General features: G+C 47.0%; 1 protein-coding gene across 10 annotated transcripts in view; it reads right to left on the bottom strand.

Annotated features, from left to right (window-relative positions):
- Ulk4 (unc-51 like kinase 4) overlaps positions 1-19,500 on the bottom strand; it is a 340,955-nt gene that overhangs the window by 123,431 nt on the left and 198,024 nt on the right. Inside the window, exon 33 of one of the 10 annotated variants that reach the window (XM_033762656.1) lies at positions 15,453-16,018. The exons of the other annotated variants lie outside the window; for them this stretch is intronic. Within the exon in view, the coding sequence (XP_033618547.1) occupies positions 15,771-16,018 (248 nt within the window). The 3' untranslated portion in view covers positions 15,453-15,770. Of the gene's footprint in view, positions 1-15,452; positions 16,019-19,500 lie in introns of those variants that run through there. 10 annotated transcript variants of the gene reach the window in all.

Here is a 19,500-nt window from a genome sequence, read left to right as displayed (position 1 = left end):
ACAGAGGCCGCACGCGAGGCTACTAGAGCCCGGGTGGTGGGGGAATCAGTGCCTCACTCGGGCATGGCAGGGACCAGGGAGGGTGAGAAGCCAGGAAGGGCTACCTAGAAGCGGTAAGGAGGCAGTCACCCAGCAAAGCTGGACCGAGGAGCAGACTGCTGCAGAGGGGGTGGTTTGGAGCCCACAGCAAGCTGCTCACAGACCCAAGCCCTCCATCCACACATCCTCTGGACACTGTCTGTCTGTCTGTCCGGTCTCCCCAGGGAAACACAGGGAGCACCACTATTAACATAACAAGAAAAGGGTGTGTGCTCTCCTGATTTTCACTCAAAATTCTGTTGGAGAATCGCACCGAAGAAAGGAAATGACCTTAAAATGTCAGAGAGAACAGTGAAAATTAGCACTGTTTGTAGAAGTCATTATGAACCCAGAAGAAATGAGAAAAAAGTAGTCTTACCAATCAGCAAATAAAGTTTTCTTAAATTACAACTTAACCTACCAAGTATAGGAACAAATCTGACCAGAAATATCAGATCTGCTTGCCAGGCGTGGTGGTGCACGCCTGTAATCCCAGCATTCTACGAGCCTGAGACAGGAGGACAGCATGTTCCAGTCCCTTCTGGGAAACTTAGCAAGCCCTCACCTCAAATCAAAAATTAAAAGGGTTAGGGATGTAGCTCAGGGTGATGACCTGGGTTTAATCCCCACTTCTGGAAAAAGAAGAGTAAGAATTGTATAGTTCCAAATGAATTTTTGGATTTTTTTTTCTAGTTCTGTGAAATATAGTGTTGGAATTTCAACTGGCATTGCATTGAATATTCCAATTGAAATTCCAACACTATATTTCACAGAACTAGAAAAAAGAATCCAAAAATTCATTTGGAACCACAAGAGACCTAGAATAGCAAAAGCCATTATAGGCAACAGTCACATGGCACCAGGTGTAACAATTCCCAATTTGAAACTATACTACAAAGCCACTGTGATAAAATCAGCATGGTACTGGCAAAGAAATAGGCCTGAGGATCAATGGAACAGACTGGAAGACACAAAAACAAATGCAGATGTACTCAGCTACCTCATCTTTGACAAAGGAGCTGACCATCCTCAGTGGAGGGAAGATAGCCTCCTTAATAAATGGTGTTGGAAAAACTGGATATCAACCTGTCACAGATTAAAATTAGACCCTTATCTTTCGCCATGCACTAAATTAAAATCCAAATGGATTAAAGATCTAAATATTAAAACAGAAACATTAAACTTGCTGGAAAGTAAGTTAGGCAGAACTCTGGAAGACATTGGTATAGGAAAAGACTTTATGAACAAATCCTCAGTAGCACGGGAACTAGCAGAAAGAATCAACAACTGGGATCTCATCTTACTAAAAAGCTTCTGTACTTCAAAAGAAACCATTAGCAGAACTAAGAGACAATCTACAATGTGGGAAAAAATTTTTACCAGCTGTACCTCAGACAAAGGACTATTATCAAGGATATATAAAGAACTCAAAACAATCAGTCCCCCCAAATATAAAGACCCGATCCAAAAATGGGCATCCGAAATGAACAGACATTTCTCATACAAAGAAGTAAAAGCAGCAAGAAAATATATGAAAAAATGTTCCACATCACTGGTCATTCGAGAGATGCAGATGAAAACAACACTGAGATTCCACCTCACCCCACAAAGAATGGCTGCTATCAAGAAATCACACAATAACAAATGTTGGCGGGGTTGTGGGGAGAAAGGAACCCTCCTCCATTGTTGGTGGGAGTGCAGACTAGTGCAACCACTATGGAAATCAATATGGAGATACCTCAAAGAGCTTGGACTGGAGGTTCCATTTGACCCAGCCATCCCTCTGTTGGGTATCTTTCCAAGAGAACTAAAAGAATCATATCACAGAGAAGTATGTGCACCCATGTTTATAGCGGCACAGTTTGTAATAGCTAAATCTTGGAAACAGCCTATTTGCCCATCCGTTGGAAACTGGATAAAGAAGTTGTGGTTTTTCTATAAAATGGAATATTACTCAGCCATAAAGAACGAGAAAATAGATTCATTTATAGGAAAATGGATACATATTGAAGATATACTCCTAAGTGAAATAAATAAGTCACACGTGTAAATAACGAATAGTTTCCCTGGTGTAAATAATCTGCAAAAATGCATAAGATTCTAATAAGATTACTGACATTTAGAAATGGGAAGAAAGGAGCTAAAGGTGTAGGGAAGGTGGGATGGGTAGGGGAAGAGTAAAAAGGGAAAAGAAAAAAATGTGAGAATGAAAAGATGAAAATAAAGTGTTTGTAGATGAGGAGGGGAGGAGGGGGTGAAGGGAGGGCAGAGGTAAGGGGAAAAAATGAGAATCAAGACCTGTCATGTAGAGGTACAAGATCCCAACAATGAATGTAACTGTACTGTATCCCTAAAATGTACCAATAAACTCAATTAAAGCTGGAAAAAAAAAAGAATTGTATAAAAAAGATAACATATCACAGAAAGATGTAAAATGAGAGTTGGATAAATGGAAAAACACAAGACCTTCAAGCATTTATAAACACACAAATACAATCCAAAATTACATATGATTAATATTGGTGATCAAAATTTTATTTGAATTTTTGGAAAAGATAAATAATTTAAAAATTCATCTGAAAAGAGAAATGCATAAAAATAAATATTTTTAAAAAGAGAGTCTTTGCCCTTTTATATTTCAAAATATATTCTAATACCAGAATATTCGAATATGGGAATTAAAGGTTATACCAATTAGACATAGATAACAGGAATCTGGTATACAAATGGATGAATTATGTATAAATGAGGATATGAAAACCATGAATTTTAAATTCTAGCAGGAATAAACAGTGCTGGTATAATTGCCCAACCATTAAAAATAATTTAGTGATAAATCCCTGAACTTCACATTATTTATTTAAAAACCAGGTCTGATTAAAGCTTTAAATATAAAACCAATCCCTCAAGTGGCTATCAAAAGTGTAAAAGTAAATATTGATGAATATGAAAAAAATGTTTAGAATTAGTTTCAAAAGACTGAATAAAGGGCCGGGATTTAGCTCAGTGGTTCTGCAGCCTGCAAGGACCTGTGTTTGATCCCTGGTACAAAAAAAAAACACTGAATAAAGTAAACCCACTTTTTAAATGTTTCATAAAATGTGTTCACAACCTTGATATACAAAGGACTCTCACAAATCTCTAAGAAAGGGACAAACAGCCCTCTTATTCATGAGATGAGAGACAACTATTTACTAAAGAAGTGCAAATGGCCACTAACTCTAGAAAAGTGCCCATGTCAGCAATGAGAGAGGCCTACCTGGCGTGGACAAAGTGATCAGAAACCCAGAAGGCAGAGTGAGACTCGCTATACTGACACAGAAACGTGGCTAGGACACGTAACACAGAAAACCAAGTCAGAGGACGATTTACATGTGGGATCATTCGACTGCTTCCCAGCATTGGAGGACAGGACAGGCATCAGAGCTGCGAGCTGGCTGCTCACACAGGCTGTGTTTACATCAGCCATGGGTCTTCAGGCTAACGGCTCTGCAAGGAGGTCACCTGGTGACACCTGTGGTAACTGCAGGCCGGGACTCTTCCTCACCGCCTAGCACTGCTGGCTGATGAGCAACGCGCGCGCAAACACACACACACACACACACACACACACACGCGGCTAACTCGGGTCATCTGGGGGAGTTTCACTTTAGATTCACCTTTAAAAACTTCTGCATTATTTAAATCTGCATAATGAATATGCACTGCTTTTGTGATTGGAAAAGACACAGCCACTTTACATCCTGTAAAAAAATTACAAAGAGGAATGAATGACGGTACTCTCAGCACTGCTTAGCTGTGGATAGAAACTTGATTTGCTAGCGGAGTGCAGGCTCCAGCTTCAGGTCTGCAGCAACACAGGTAGTGCTGGGCTTCGTCCTGACACTTCCCCGAGGTCCACTCCCGCTGGAGGAAAGGCACAACCACCCCCATGCTTTGGGGCATTCTTACACATTTCTGAATTCCTGTCTGCGATTTCTGGGTGTGTACAGGGAATAAGATGACATTAAACTAAAGTTGCGCCAAACCTGTCCCCCACAGCGCCACCATTAACTCCACTCTGTCCCCTGCTGGAAATGAGGGGCTGATTTAATAGAATAAAAATGTCGCCTCACTGAGTTTTTAACTTATAACCCTTATTAGTAAAATATTTTTCTGTGCTTCAGATTCCTTCATGATTATGATTAAGTAACATTTTACAGATTTTTCTAATGATTTTCACAGATCTCTAATGTTAAATTATTCTCAGATTACTGGGTTAACACCAAATGTATTCTACTTGGCACGGACGGATGCCCACGTTTCGACCGTGTACTGACTGGGTTGTAGCTGGCCTCACTCCGGCAGCCGGGGCTGCCTGTGGGACAATGCACCCCTGCGAGTACTCCGTGTACAGCCTTTGAAGCACTGGTAGAATTCTCCCCCAGAATCATCTGAGCCTGATGCCTTCTTTCTAGGAAAGTTTTAAAATTCCTTTAATGTGAGTTCAGCTAGGCAGGTTACTGCATGCATGGGGTCGTGCGGTGCCGTCTTCCACGCCTAGCCTACTCCACACACGGAAGGCCTACACATTCACGCCTGCATCGCAGTGACAGGACTTTCTTCTGTTTAGGGCTCATGGGCTTCCCACTGGATACACCACTGTCTGCCTCCCCCACTCATCCCCGAGACGCTCCAAGTTGGAGGGCTACAGAAGTCGCTCACGTGGACAGAATGAGCCATGTGGTAGCTGTGTTCAGTCTTCTGCTGAACCCTACAAGGCGCTCTATCTGCATCTATGCACCTTATTATTTTTTGTCTTTTTAATAATAGAGATAGACTGCTTCTTAAAAAGACACCTTCTATATAATCCAACAGCCCCACCCACTCCCAGGTACATGCCTAGGAAAAATGAAAATGTGTGCAAATCTTCATGTTACTTCCTTCCAGTTCTAGGAACAAGCTCACAATGCCCATCCACCACTGCTGAGTGGGTAAACAAAAGAGGTGCACATGGAATTCTCCTCAGAAGAAGCAAAGCACAGATCTAAGCAGCAACGTGACTGAAGCTAAGCAGCATTCCTACTGCAAAAGAGGCCAGACAAGTATGACACGTGGTATAATTCCACTGATACAAAATTTTCAAACAGGCAAAACTAGAAACATAGATAATGGTTTTCAGGAGTGGGAGTAGGTAAGGGACACTGCATTCATACAAGGAGACAGGTTCGAAAATGTTTCCCATCTCGATTGTCACGATGGCTTCACAAGTACAAACCCAAACTCGACACTCAGTTACTACATTTTATTGCTCTTAAATCATCTCAAACCAGAGTGACACACACAGCACTTGCACATCAACTGCTGTGAGATACAACGTCCTTTGTCACAGCAGTGTGACTACTGATGAATTAGCCCAAGAAAAACTAGCTGCGGCTTCGACGGGCAGCTCTGGGACGAGCTTAAGCCGGCGAGCTGAGGAGCACAAGGAGCACAGCCTCCTCAGAGCCCTGGCCTGCGGACCAATGAGAAGTGCAGGGCCTTGGTCTTCTAGAAGAGAGCACTGCGGCAGCCCACGCCACCATTTGATTTTAAAACTCTTCTGGAAACCAGGTCAGTGTGGCAGGACCACCTCTCTCACGCTCCAGCAGTCACATGGTGCGTCACGGCTCACATGAGCACAACGGCAACCAGCAGTCCCGAGACCCACAGTTACCCGCAGGAGTGCAGCTTGAAATCGCACTGGGCAGGCTTTAAAATATTAGCGAATTGGCTCACAATCTGGCTACTGATTAAAGCTATGAGTCTGTCACGGGCCTATGTGTGACTTGCTGAAAAAGCCTTCGGCTGGCATAGAGACAAAGAATTTCCTGTGCCAATGGTCACCGCCAAGATCTCCAAGACTTACGATACTGTGACACCCCTAAAAGCAAGGTGACACTGCCGCTGGGGAACGATGACTCTGCAGAGCCATTTCCCAGATCAAACGCTACAGACAATGCAGGCGGCTTGTCGGCTACAACCCGTCCTTCACTACAGCACAGGCTCCTCCCTCTTCACAGCCTGCCTCGTTAGTGCGTTGGTCCCGCGGTTCCCTGTTACATCTGCTCTACACCCCCTGCTGTGTTGTGTGAGCAATGAACACTGACAAGTCCAGAGATCACGATCTAGGCCCGAAAGGGCTGAGATCAAGTCCCCCAATTAAAAACAAAACCTCATTTGTTCTTCACTCCGTCTACTCTTCTTCCGTCCTCTGCGGTGCCCTGTAAGGCGGTCAGGCATCCCCCAGTAGCTGCCCATGCACTCTGTGCAGAACACTCCATCACACGCACACTAAAGATGCCACCAGACCCTCACTGCTCCCGCACCACGACCTAGCACCAGGCTCACAGAACGAGGGCACCGATTCCGGTCTGCGTCCCAAGCCCCACCTTCCTCTAAGCCCCTCACCAACACCGGCATCGGATTAAAGGGGCTCCACAGACCTACCTGTCCACTCTCAGGAAAACCCAGCAGGACACCCTCAGGTTTTACAAACCATCTATGTGGGTTAGAAAATTGAGAAACATTAACAACACTGAGCTGAACGGTGTAAAACATTAACCTAAAAACAGATACAGTGGACCCTTGACTTACAAACCCGAGGGCTGGTTGTAACTAAGTCAATACAGCTGAGATCTGGATGTTTACCTAGGTACACGCCATAGGTAGCAAGATGCAGATGAACCTTCCATAAGCTAATTAACCCAAGCTGTCTATGTGGTCAGGCTGGTCACAACTTGAAGGCCCGCTGTATTCCTTAACAATAAAGTCAGTTCCCGTGACCAGGTTATTACATCAACTGGTCACCAAGTGAGAAATTGCATATAATATGTATGCTGCAATATTCAGAACAAAGAAATGGTCAACGGAAATTCCAGCATGGTGACTTTGCTTTGCAAAGAGTTATTTTCGTAACTCTTACATGCAGTATTGTAATGTATAACAGAATGTGAAGCTATAGTACTACAAGTGTAATCAGCAAAAATTACAGTACTGTGCTGTAGAAGAAGCCATCACAGGGCTACACTGCCACTCAACCCTGTGTCCCAAGTCTGAACGCAGGTCACAAGCCGGAATGGCAGGGCCTAAGTCTGAACAGTCATTAAACAGGTGGGTTGTTAAACAACTAATGTCTGTACTGGCATCTCTTTCCAGGTACACTCAACTTAGAAGTATAATATGTGAGTCATTAGCATGCTTCATGAATCATTGGAATTTTTTGACTTTTTAAGGAGAGAAGAAAAGGGCTGGGGATTTAGCTCAGTGACACCACATGAGTCTCATAAGCACAAGGTCCTGAGTTTGATCCCCAGGACCGCAAAAAAGAAAAAGAAAGAGGAAGATTAACACCTACCATTTCAATACCCTAAAGTGATGTAAAGCAGTGAGAACGAACCTTTTTAGAGACCAAGTGTCCAAACAGTCACCCAGAATCCATTTATTCATCCTAAGTGCCAACACAGCAATTAAACCGGAATACTGAGGCTTTAGTTTAGAAGAAACAACTGTTAACCAATGCTGGGTTGCAGGGGGTGCCTGGGCCCCCACGGCGACAGAGAGGGCTCTGTGTGCCTGCTGCAGCATGTGTGCCACAGGCTCGCCACCACTGATATAAAGCAACACTGTCTTTTTTAAAAAGTCTGGACCTTACTTATCCACAGAAACATCTTTTATAAGTAAGCAAAGACCCTGAGAAGAGTTGGCACTAGAAACATGTAATTCACATTCCCGAAGCTGGTCGATTTGGACGAGGGCTCGGATAGCAGCAATCTTTGGCTGAGAGCTAGTGTAAGAAACACAAAGCAGACAAACCCAGCCGCAGGCTCACACCACACACAGAGTTTTCTACGCCCTGTCTCCGGTTGTGCGATGGTAGACTGTGACTGGGGCCCCATCAGTCAGACAGGGCGTCTCAGATCCTTCCTTCAGCTCCTTCCCGACAAGGCACACCCTGTGTAGGGCACACGGGCCTCCCCTCACCTGCAGGACGCCTCGGACACACCTTACCACACGGACCGCCACTCCCCAGGACAGAAGCACCACACAGCCGGCAACCCGTGTCTCATTCAGTGCTGTGGCTGCCGCCCGGGAACCTGGCTAAACTTAGTCAATTCTCAACAAATACTTTTAAAACTGACCGTGTGAATGATTAAGTGAGCCTTCAGACTGATGTGTGTTAGTGTACAAGTACAGAGCATGATTTTGAGTTTCATTTTCCATCTACGTCTCATTACCCACTGATTAAATCTGACAAGCTGCAAAGAGGGAAAAATCATTGTTAGATCCCCACCTATCATCTATACCAACCTCAATGTAACTAATTATAGGTTTTATTATACGTAACAGTTTTTAGAGGGAAAAATGTATCACTCTCATCTCACTGTGAAAAATGCTGGGTTTAACTTTACTCTGTATCTGAATATAGACACAAAGACATTTGGCTATACTTCGGTGTACAAGCAAAAGCCATAAACACACATTTGGAGATAACACTTCATGTCCGATCATTTTCAGCCTAATCAGGCGATGCCATCTTAACGTGTTTCCTAGGATGGACACACTCTACGTGCATATACTCACACACAGACACACAGTCCGAGGTCAGGGCAAGGGGCACATCACAGGGCCCTCCACCTGCTCTTACTGGTTCTCAGTGACTATGTGGGATGACGGGATCCTCGTCTTACAGAGCAGGAGGGGTTCAGACATGTCCCCTGGCTATGTGCACAAAGCCACACAGATACATTCAGGCGCTGATACTAGGCACACACTTACTTAAAACTCTTATTTCCCCTGGCTGAAGTATCCTCCTTATTGCTGTATAATGATGTTCCTTTCCACCTGGTAAAGCATGGCTACTTCCCTCGCCCCCAAGCTGCTCAGGCTCTGTGGGATTCTGACCTGGGCTACTCCACAAAGGGACTGACCCTGGTTCCTGGGCAGCCTCCTCCACCATCCCCCAAGAAGGTGACCAAAGCTGAGGGAGGGGTGGTGTAGGCAGCACCAGAGTCGCCGCTGCGGAAACACTGGGTCACGCTCAGGGCCTGCAGAGACCAGCACAGCCCAGGGGCACAGGTATCAGCACACCAAGGCCCACACTGTCATGCCTGCCTGCTGCCGAGATGGATTTGTGGCCCGAGATCCTGCCCGCAGCCATGGACGATGCTGGCCAGAACACAGCATGCTACATACCACACAGGTGACACGACAAGGGCCAGGGTCTGCACCTATCCAGAGCATGCTGCCTGCCCATGGCACTGCTGCCGCCATCCCCTCCCCTCTGAGATGGGCTCCCTGGGCTGGCACTGGGTCTCTCCTCTGACCCACCCCCAGCAGATGGAGTTGCTCTGTATCCGAGCAATGGGGAGGCCAAGCTATCATGCATCCCCAGACTCTGGCCCAGTTCTGAGCTCCCTGTCTGAGGCTTGAACTGAATTCCGGCCCCTTCCCCAAGTGGGCGGTGTCTCTCTCCATGTCACAGCACTTCCTGGGGCTGGAGCGGGATGTGTAGGCAGCGCTTTCCCTCCCATCCACTGTGCTAGACCAGGCCCTGTGAGGTCACCCTGCGTCTTGTTTCCTTAGTTTCAGGCAGGAGCAGCTGTTCCCAATCACTTCCCTGGCAGGGACCACAGGGGATTTTACTGCATGGCCATCTCGCTTCACCTTCCCACTAAATCTTCATGAAGCAAAAAGGACAGGCCAGGAACTGTCCAGCAAAGCTAGAGGAGTTCCCTTTATCCAACCGCTGGCCCGATGAAGCTGACCAGGCAGAGCCCGCTGTGTGAACATCCCAGGGAGACACACCCCATTACAGCGCCAGATGATACAATTACCCTCTCTTCTGTATCTGAAATATAACAAATGCTCTCTTTCTAGATTAATGTTGGACTTCAGCTTTAGCACAGGCGTAAGGCCTTCCACGCCAGCCACAGGTCAGAGGACCAGTGTGAACATCCGGCGCAGCCGAGAGTGAAGTTGGTGGAGAGCCAGGACTAGAGAGTGCCAGGTCCTGGAGCTCCCGAGAGAGCGGGTCAACACTGCAAGTGGGTTTTCCAAACACCAGCCAGATCACTGAAAGCAGTACCTGCCACCCGTCACCAAGCACATCGAGGGAGAAGAAAATAAACAGAACCACGAAGGAGGGACGCTTGGTCACCACTAGCATTAGTCCATTTCATAAACAACGAACACTAAAGCAAAAGCTGGCCCCGAGGGAGAAGCAGAACAGGACAGAATGCCCACTGGTGTCCCCGCTAAGTGCTCACTGCTCTGGGAAACCAGGTGAGTTGGCCCTGGGGACACAGAGGGAGGGAAGGCTTGGGCGGGAGCAGGCATCTCAGGCCATCTGTTCCCCCTTTCCAGCAGGGTCCTGAGCAAGTTTCCAACCTCAGGAGTCCAGATTTTTGTCATTCATACAAAGGAGGATTTAAAAAAATTATCTTTAAGGCTAATCCAACTCAAAATATTCTATGATTCAAAAATGGTTTCCTGAAGAAGACAAAACCAAACTTATCATATTGCCCAGTTCTCCCGTTCCCATGATACCCCAAAGGCATAGAACCTTCAACAGGAACAGGAATCTGGGCACGGTACATACAGAGTGAGAGGCAAGTCTACAAGGAGGGGAAGACAGCTATAATGTCTAGAAATAGCCACAGAAAAGGCAAACAGCTTGTGACTTACTCCACTGAGAGAGATGCGCCTAGGGAAAGAATGGGGTAACCCGAGGGCGGTGCGTGCTGGCAAGGCGCGCACCCCGCACAATTCTGGGGACTGAGGAAGGGTCACAAATTCCAAACCAGGTGGGCAACTTAGCAAAGCAAAAAAGGCTGGCAGGCGGCTCAGTAAGAGGAAGATTTCTTTTGTACATTGTTTTCCAGTCTTGGACAGACATTAGTAAGCAGAAAGGGGTGATGCCTCAGCTTTTTAAATGTTAATGTCAGATCACAGCTCTCTGGGGATTCACTTAAGTGTTGAAAATTCTATAGGCTTTAACAATAAAATGTACATAAAGACCTCTGAAATCTAAGTCATCGCTTGACATTTGACTAAAAGTCAAAGCAGTGGACCACAAGACAACTCAAGCGCTTCACCCGTGAAGGGTGAACTTTAGCTTTGTCTCATGATCTCTAGATGAGTTATTAAATGCCTCTGTAAAGTTTTAGTGCTGCTCTAATGCCATTAACAACCATCCTCACATCAAATGCCCTGTGTTTGCTGAACATGGCAGTATGTGCTGCAGTAATTGCTGCCTGACATTAGATTTTCTGCCTCTAAACTAAGGATATGAGACAGTGTCAGAGATACCCTGCGGCACTGACTCCGTCATCTAAAGGGACAGACAGGGAAAGCGCCAGATGGTAGCGTCTCTCTGCATCATATGACCTGCCTGACTCCACATTTCTGTCTTTAGTCCTCAGTGTCGGCAGCAGCAGCACAGACAGAAGGGAATAAAAGTGGATGTGCATCAGCACACAGTGACAGCAGTCATGGGGAAGACCGCTTACATCTTACCAGCGTTCTCTCCTTACACTGACCTCTCCCTTGCCTTTCCTCCCAGAGGCAGCAGTGTTCACAGACCTGGGCAAACACAAGAAAGGGCCAGGGAACCCTAGAGCTGGGAGGGCTTTGGAGGCCACAGGTCGGCCTCTCGCCCCACAAGGGACTCCGCAGGGAACTTCTTCCAGGCCAGGGGCATCCCCAGGTCAGATGCCCACTGTGCCCAGGCTGACCCCTGCCCAGGTGAGTCTCCAGCCTCTCGGGCAGGCTCTTCTCACCAGGCAGCAAGGTGGAGGCTGCCCCAGGGTGTCACACATCAAGGCCCTGCCTTCCAGAGCCACCAGCAGCACCGACCCCTCCCTGCCCATGGGAGGGTGGCAGTGCCTGAGACGCCCGGGGTGAGCCCCAGGCTCCCCAGAGGGGCAGTGCCCACAGCCTTGCTGTCCTACTGCCCACCCCAAGCGGCCGGCAGCCTCGTCAACAAGGTAGCTGTTGAATGCTTTCCCGATTAAGCTCAGCCTCCTCTTACAGAGGAGACAACTGCTGTCCCTCATTCGGGACACAGTACAGAGCGTGCCACAGAGTGGCAGGGAACTTGAGGTCAAAGTGTGGAGAAAACAGGGCTCAGAAAATCAAGGCCACTTAGTATCAGCTCTAATCTGACAAGCTTTTAACTCCCTTGGGGCTGCGCAAGGAGAGCCTCACTGCCGCTCACCTGACGCTGGTACCTGGCAGGGATCTCAGGATCTACAGACCCTGCCATTTCAAGGAGTCACCTGGGAACTCAATTTGTGATCTTGCAAGCTACACATGTACTGAAAGGAGTTTTAAATTTGGTCTTTGTAGTCAAAATATGTGGCCATTCACCAAGTATGCATGGCTTTCTTTCCAGATGCTAGACTCACTGCCAGGAAGCTGCCATCGGCCAGGACCCGCCGCCCAAACTGCTGCTCAGCCGTCCATGTGGGAAGAGGGGAGTGAGCCAGACCAGCTTTCTCTTCACTGTGCTGAGACACATGTGACACTCAACCGTAGCAGCCAGAACGCTCTCATTACCCCAAGGGTCGCCAGCCCCCACGGAACGTGACTTCCACCGCCTTCCCATCTCCGGGACGCTTCTGGGAACCTCGTGTCACAGCAACAGTTGTCTTTCTGTGTTTGGCTGCTTTCACTTAATGTTTGAAGGTTCACGCACACTGTACAATGTCTCAATTTTATTTCCTTTTATGGCCAAGTAACGTTTCACGGTACACATATACCCTAGCTTTCCATCTTTCACCTTTGGCCACTGTAATACCATGATGAACATCCGGGAATGCGAGTCCTGGTCTTCAGCTCTTTTGTGCACACTGTAGAAGTGGGCCTGCCGCCCACACGGCGGTTCTCTTTGGCTTTCCGAGAACAGCTATGCCCTCTTCCACTGTGGCTACACCGTCTACATCCCCACTAGCAACACCTGAGGGTCCCACTGTCTCCCTGCACCCACTCTTTATTTTTCACTACAGTATGTGAGTGTCTCCAGGACAGGTTAGGTTAGTTTTTAATCCCATTTACTGTGTGGGGGACTTAGTCACTGGACCAATGTGCATTAGAGACTAGTAAAGCTGATTACCTGTTTAAGTGCTCACTGGCCATCTGTGGGTTTTCCGCTTTCCTATGGTTGCGTTACAGGAGCTCTTTATGTACTCTGGATAGCAATCCCTCATGTGATGTGTGATTTGCACGTATCCCTTAAGAGGCAGGGATCCTCCTCCACCATTTACTCTTCTACCTGCTAAATGCAGGGGATTCCAAGCCCCTAGGGAATGACGGAGCCATGAAAAGGAGAGGGCCAGGGAGCACACAGGAGAAAGACACCCACTGACCAGAAACGCCACAGTTCTACTCTTCTATGATGGGAAATCAACTTCTCTGGGCTAATTCAGTGAATTTCAGTTTGTTTTCCATCAGCGACGGCCAGCTGACCACAGAGTCCTCTGCCCAGACGTCCCAGGCTTGCTGATGTACAACCGAGGAGCCATGACTCGCACCTCCCAGACCTCGTATCCTGTCGGCCCCTGCTAGGCCTTCCTTTCTACAACTGTCTCAAAATAACAGCTTCATCACTGTTTCTACACATTCATATGCAGCTCTGACATTTTTCAATGATTCTCTGGAAGTGAGGTGTTTCTACCCTAAGTCCTCAGACGTGTACATTTCTTGGTGATTTAAGAACAACGGCTTGAAGCGCACAAATGTGAACTTTTTCAGGGCTCTGCACTGGCACCTATTCAGGTTGGCAGAATTTAACTGATTTAAAATGGGCAACGCTTCTTCAGAATCCAGTCTCTTCCCCTGCGCTTCCCTTCTCTCCTCCTCGGGACCTGCGTATGCGGCCCCAGGTGAGGACCGCTCTTCTGCGACTTTGAAAACTCACTGTTAAATGTTTATGCCAACGACAGACGCCATGCACAGCAGTCTGCAGCCATACCGCCCTCGACACACCCAATCTCGTCTGGTCAGGAAGCTAAGCAGCGTCGGGCCTGGTTAGTACTAGGATGGGAAAAAGTAAATTTACACAGTCCTTTGCTCTTCAAAACAAACATACAAAACAGGTGCCATTATCTCTGGGAAGACTAAGACCCAAAGTACCTCACCGAATGTGTAACAGGCTAACGACCCTACTCTCATCCACACATTAGCATCTGGACTTCCTCCCTAAAGAACGGATTCTCTTCCTCTCTTTGGGAAGACGGCTACAAGAATGGTCTTTCTGGAGTGCTCTGTGACCCCAGGAGGGATGTGACCAACTGTGTGTGATCCCGTGTTATCATGGCGCATTCCCACTTTGTTATAGGACCCTCCTTACTATGTGTCACGTTTTTAAATCTGGTCTAGTGGAAAGGCTTGTTAAACGTCTTCTTTCCCTTTACAGCAAAGAACTTTGGTAGATGAGAAAGTGGTGCTGGTATCTCAGAGTACCTTAGACATGAAGAAACAGCTGGACCCCGGTGGAGGGGAGGGAGGAACACTGCAGTCATTCCGTCCCCAAGGAGGAAAGTACCCTTTATTCCAGGATTTATGCTCACCTATCACAGTAATTATTATTCCAAATAACTCAAATTTAGGTCATATAACATGAAGGAAGGGGGTCAGAGTTCACTGCACGGAAGGCTTCAGCAGAATCCAAGAGGATTTGCTCCTAGACACTCAGCCAGCTGGGTTGTTGTTGGTGGCCTAAGGAGAACTGATACAGAACCCTCTGTAAATAGACAAGAGGAGGGCCAACATGCAGCTCGTCACCACCGTGTCCAAGGCCAGAGGACTCGCACTGCACGGGTCCCCATGCCACGTGCTCACATGACCCCCGACAGCATCACACATGAGGAGGAGCTGTGCAGGGAACCACGCCGACCCGAGGGCCGGGCTCCGTCCCGCAGCGCGATAAAACTAAACAAACCTCTGGAGATGGACGGCAGTGACTGCTGCTCAAAAATGTGACTGCACTTAAAGTCACCAAACTGCAGAATTAAACATGCTTAAACAGTTAAGCTTCCTGACATGTGTTGTGTTATCACAACAGAAAATAGATACCCGAAAATAAATTTGGGGAATATTTTTAAAATGATATGAGGCATCACTTCAGACATTACAATGCTTGTAGTGAAAAAGATGCAACAAGTGTTCAGAGGCCTCAGGGGCTGCCACTCCTCCTCTGCTACGGGACATGAAACCGCAGTTGCTCGGGACAGCAGTCCGCCGGGTCTTCCAAACGCAGGTCAGATTTGCCTTACGACCTAGGTCTACATCCAAGACAAATGAAAACACGTCCACACAGAAGCTTGCGTATGAATGGCTCTGCAGCACTCTTCACACCAGCCACACAGAAAACAAACCACGTCCTATTAACTAAGTACAGGTAAACGAAACACGGTACGTCCACACCAGAAAGAAACGAGGTACTGACACATGGCCGAGAAGGGTAGACTCTGAGCACACGTCTGGGATGAAGACAAAAGATGCCTCAGTGTCTGCCTCGGCAGGAGGAATTAGGGAGGCCGCAAACCTCTGCACTGTGCACCTGACGTACCGGAAATGCACCACACGGAAGTCATCTCAGAGCTCGGTGACAGAGCAGGCGTGGACAGCACCCCCCCCCCAATCTCTCTTTCAACCTTGTTCCTCCCAGTGGATCAGCAGGGAGCTTGGGACACGCACAGCAGACAACAGCCCCAGACCGCCCCGTGGTTCTCCTGCAGCCATTCCAAGCACCACAGGGCTCGGGGTGCGAGCTGCGTAGACCACGATACCACACACAGAGGCCCGTGGCCTGAAGCGAGGAGACACAAGAAGGAGGCTAAAGTCATCACGCAGGCTGCCAGCCACACGGGTGAAAGCAGATCTCCGGAGGCAAACGTCAACATTCCAAGACAAAAGTGTCCTAAATGTAAGAGAGATATCAGTGGGTCAATCAGTGCCACTCCAAATTTAATAAGAACCCTATTTCAAAAAAGTAAGAGGAGGGGTACGACTCCGTGCACCCCAATAAAAACAGGAAGTCAATCTTGTAATGTTCACACTCCAGTGTTAGGAGCCAACCCAAATTCATAACAAGAGCCCACGATTACAAATCTGAGCTAATTGACAAATCTACTTGTGGCTTCCAATTTCAGTGGGTATTTTTGTTCAATTAATATGGTCAAAATATTTCTCGTGCATTGTAAATTCTTAAACTGCAATTACAGGATTAACTTGCTCTTCTCTCTGCTGGTATAAGAACACTGATTTCAAGGTTACTAAAAAGTCTATTGACAGCCAGTCAAATTTTAAAATGTAACAATGTGAGGAGAGGGAGGGAGGGAGAGAGATACTTTAAAATCCAAGTGGCCACAGTCCAGCTTGTTATAAAAAGTTTACAGTAAGTGAGATGAAGAAAATATATAAAGAAGGCTGGAAGTATGACATATACTTTTGCTATGAGACTTTTAAATGATAAAGTTTGGCCTTGCTGTAAAGAGAGAGCTAAACAGCTCAAGTATGTTGCGGAAAAGCTCATAAAATATGCAGTCTATTTTTTTAAAATGTGTATTTGCTTGTTGGTTTGATGGAGTCCAAATTATTCCTACTAAAAGCTCCTTGTTGCTCAGAGAAGCTTGGTGGGCTGTGGCCCTGGCCCTGGCCCTGCCAGCCAGTCACTCCTGCCCAGGTCTCAGCTCCCTCACGGGAACAGACTGTAACTCTCATTTCTAAACTTAATACCAAACACAGTTTTTTCTGTATAACTAGGAGAGACACCTAGACTCATCAATAATAAAAAACAAGACAAAGCTTCCCCTTGGACAGCACTATCCTAACTGGTGACACTCATGACTGCTAGCTACGCGATGGTTAAGATATATTAGATACATTAAGGACTGGCTCCCAAACGTACAGGTCTTCAAAGATACAATCGCTTTTTCAGTGCTTATGTTTACATGATTATTATGGGTATGTTATAGACTTATGTTACAATACATTAAAATGCAAATAATATTACTTAAACCTATGGACAGATAACTTTCTTCTCAGGTGACACTTTATTAAAAGATGACAAATTTGTGTAAGTTTCTTCATATCAGCATAATTATGTCATCATGATTTTATAACAATGTTACATTGTTCTTGATCTCGAGTTTTCACTATAAAACTTTTAATTGTTATCTGTTAATATTCTACAAACGTTCAACTTGTAAGACAATCATAGTTGATAAAAAGTTAACAGTCCCCGATGCAACCTCTCAGTACAGTCACTGGCTCAGCACGTTGAGGAGACCCTAAGTGATTGACACTGCCCTTACTCCTATAATGAAAACAGCAAGACACACTCTTCCATGTGTTCCCTAGCCCTGTAACGGAGGACACCAACTTCCTTACAAACTTTCCTCCAGTCTGACATGTTAAAAGTGTCACTAAAACCCCTCACAACCCACAAGACAAGCCATTGTAAACAGCCAATAAGCTCCTCAAAAGTGAATTTATAAAACAGAAAAGGGAGAATACAGACCATACATAGATGGAGACAATTTAATAAGGCTTTTGTTTTCTAAAATTGTGATTCAAAAGCTTTCACAGCAATACAAAAAAACTCAATGTTCAAGCTAAAAAGATACTATAAAACACAAGAATTCTGTTCACTTCCAAAAACTTGTTTCATACAAAAGATCATGTAAGTGGTCTCTTATAACTCTAAAATTACGAAGCTATAAAGGTTCTCATCTGACCTTGCATGTACACCTCAACTGACAGTTTACTGGGCTCTCGTTCTTACCTCGCTGGTTTTAGATAGGGTTACGTGAGAGATCCAGAATCACCACAGACAATGCTTAACCACCATCTCCCGACTGTATGGGACTGTGAGAGGAACTGCGGCCACTTGGGCACTCCAACGGAGCACTGTCACCTCAGAAACGGTGCTTCCTGACAAAAGAATCTACTGTCTATAGTCCCAACATCACAAATGGTAGTTACTACATTCCTTGCCAGCCCCATGGTATGTAATTTCTAATATCTCTCGATGAAACATTATTCATGCTCCTAAGACCAACACTGATAAAGAAAACTCTCAAGGAACTCGACACCCTTAAGGTGACAGCCAGCCGGCTGCACAAGTGCCAATAAGCTCCAGTTTAGCTGTGACGCTGGCTGCCACTCTGTACGTGCCACTTCCCGTCCACTCAACCACTCAGGGTCCTTGGAGGCGTCCACCACCTTGCCACGCAGCCTTTCAAACAAATCTAGACAGAGATGCTACTGACCTCCAACTGCAGGCCCAACTTCACAAGTCACAAGCAAATGCTCCCGGTACCACTGTCATTCACCTTAATTATGCTGCCTACCGGCTAAACCCCCAAAGTGGTTTCCTGGCCTCAACCTTCACACTGGATTCTTACTACTATTGGAATTGTTTCCCTGCTGCTTTTCTTATAGTCCTCAAGCCCTCTTCTATGCTGAGCTGGGGGCGCCTCGTGCCAAGGCCATGCCCACCTCCCTGCATCAAGCCACTACCCATCGAAATTGCATTCTTCTCCCCCCCATTCCCAACTCTGTAAGACAAAGGGGAAACCTGGGGTCCTGGCCAGGAGCGAAGGATTAAACTGCAGGACGAAAGCACACAGGCTCTGTTGAGGAGCAAGTGGTTAAAATCGGGGGCAAAAGCACACAGGTAATTATACCGCAAGGCAAAGGCAAGCAGGCAGTGTGAGAATAAAATGGGACAAAAGCCAGAGTGTCGTCAGCTGGGCACTGAGGGGCAAACGGCCCTTCGGGGCCTCTGGGTGACTGGACGAAGGCTGGTCCCCAGGTCATCTGTTCACCCTCTGTGCCGCACACGGTCGCTGGCCGAGACACGTGGCCGGTTTGAGGAAATTACAAGCCTTGCTCAGGGCAGGAGAGGCGAGCAGACCCCACTGCCCAGGGTTCACAACACTGGCGCACGAACATCACAACTCCTGCATAGCTGCGTGGGGTTTGCTTCCTTCCTGGGTCCCTGAAGATGGAACTGTGTTCTGTTGTTTGGTGCGACTTGGGGATAGGCAGTAAGATTAAACCAGAAACATTTAAGAAGGCCTGAAATATCAAATCTTAAATTTATCTATCCAGGAGTTACTTACCAAGGACACCAACAAAACAGTGGCAGTGAAAGCAGCTGTGAGGGGAGGAGAGCCCTTTACTGTCACCTGCGTTCCCCCAAGGGCTCACCGAGACCCCACCACGCCCCTGAAGACGACCCCGCTGTCTTCTCCCAGAGGTCCGGACAGCGCGGGCACAGCTGGCAGCGCGACACGCCCCCAACCTCACAGCTGCCTCACTCCCCCAGCACAGGTTCAGATGAGGAGGGCAGGAGAGATCAACAAGGGCCCCGAGGGCGGAGGGCGGAGGGCGGAG

This window comes from Fukomys damarensis, unplaced genomic scaffold (assembly GCF_012274545.1).
Source record: "Fukomys damarensis isolate Sample0158 unplaced genomic scaffold, DMR_v1.0_HiC HiC_scaffold_12, whole genome shotgun sequence".
Lineage (NCBI taxonomy): Eukaryota > Metazoa > Chordata > Mammalia > Rodentia > Bathyergidae > Fukomys > Fukomys damarensis.
This window is presented reverse-complemented; position numbering and strand designations above follow the sequence as displayed.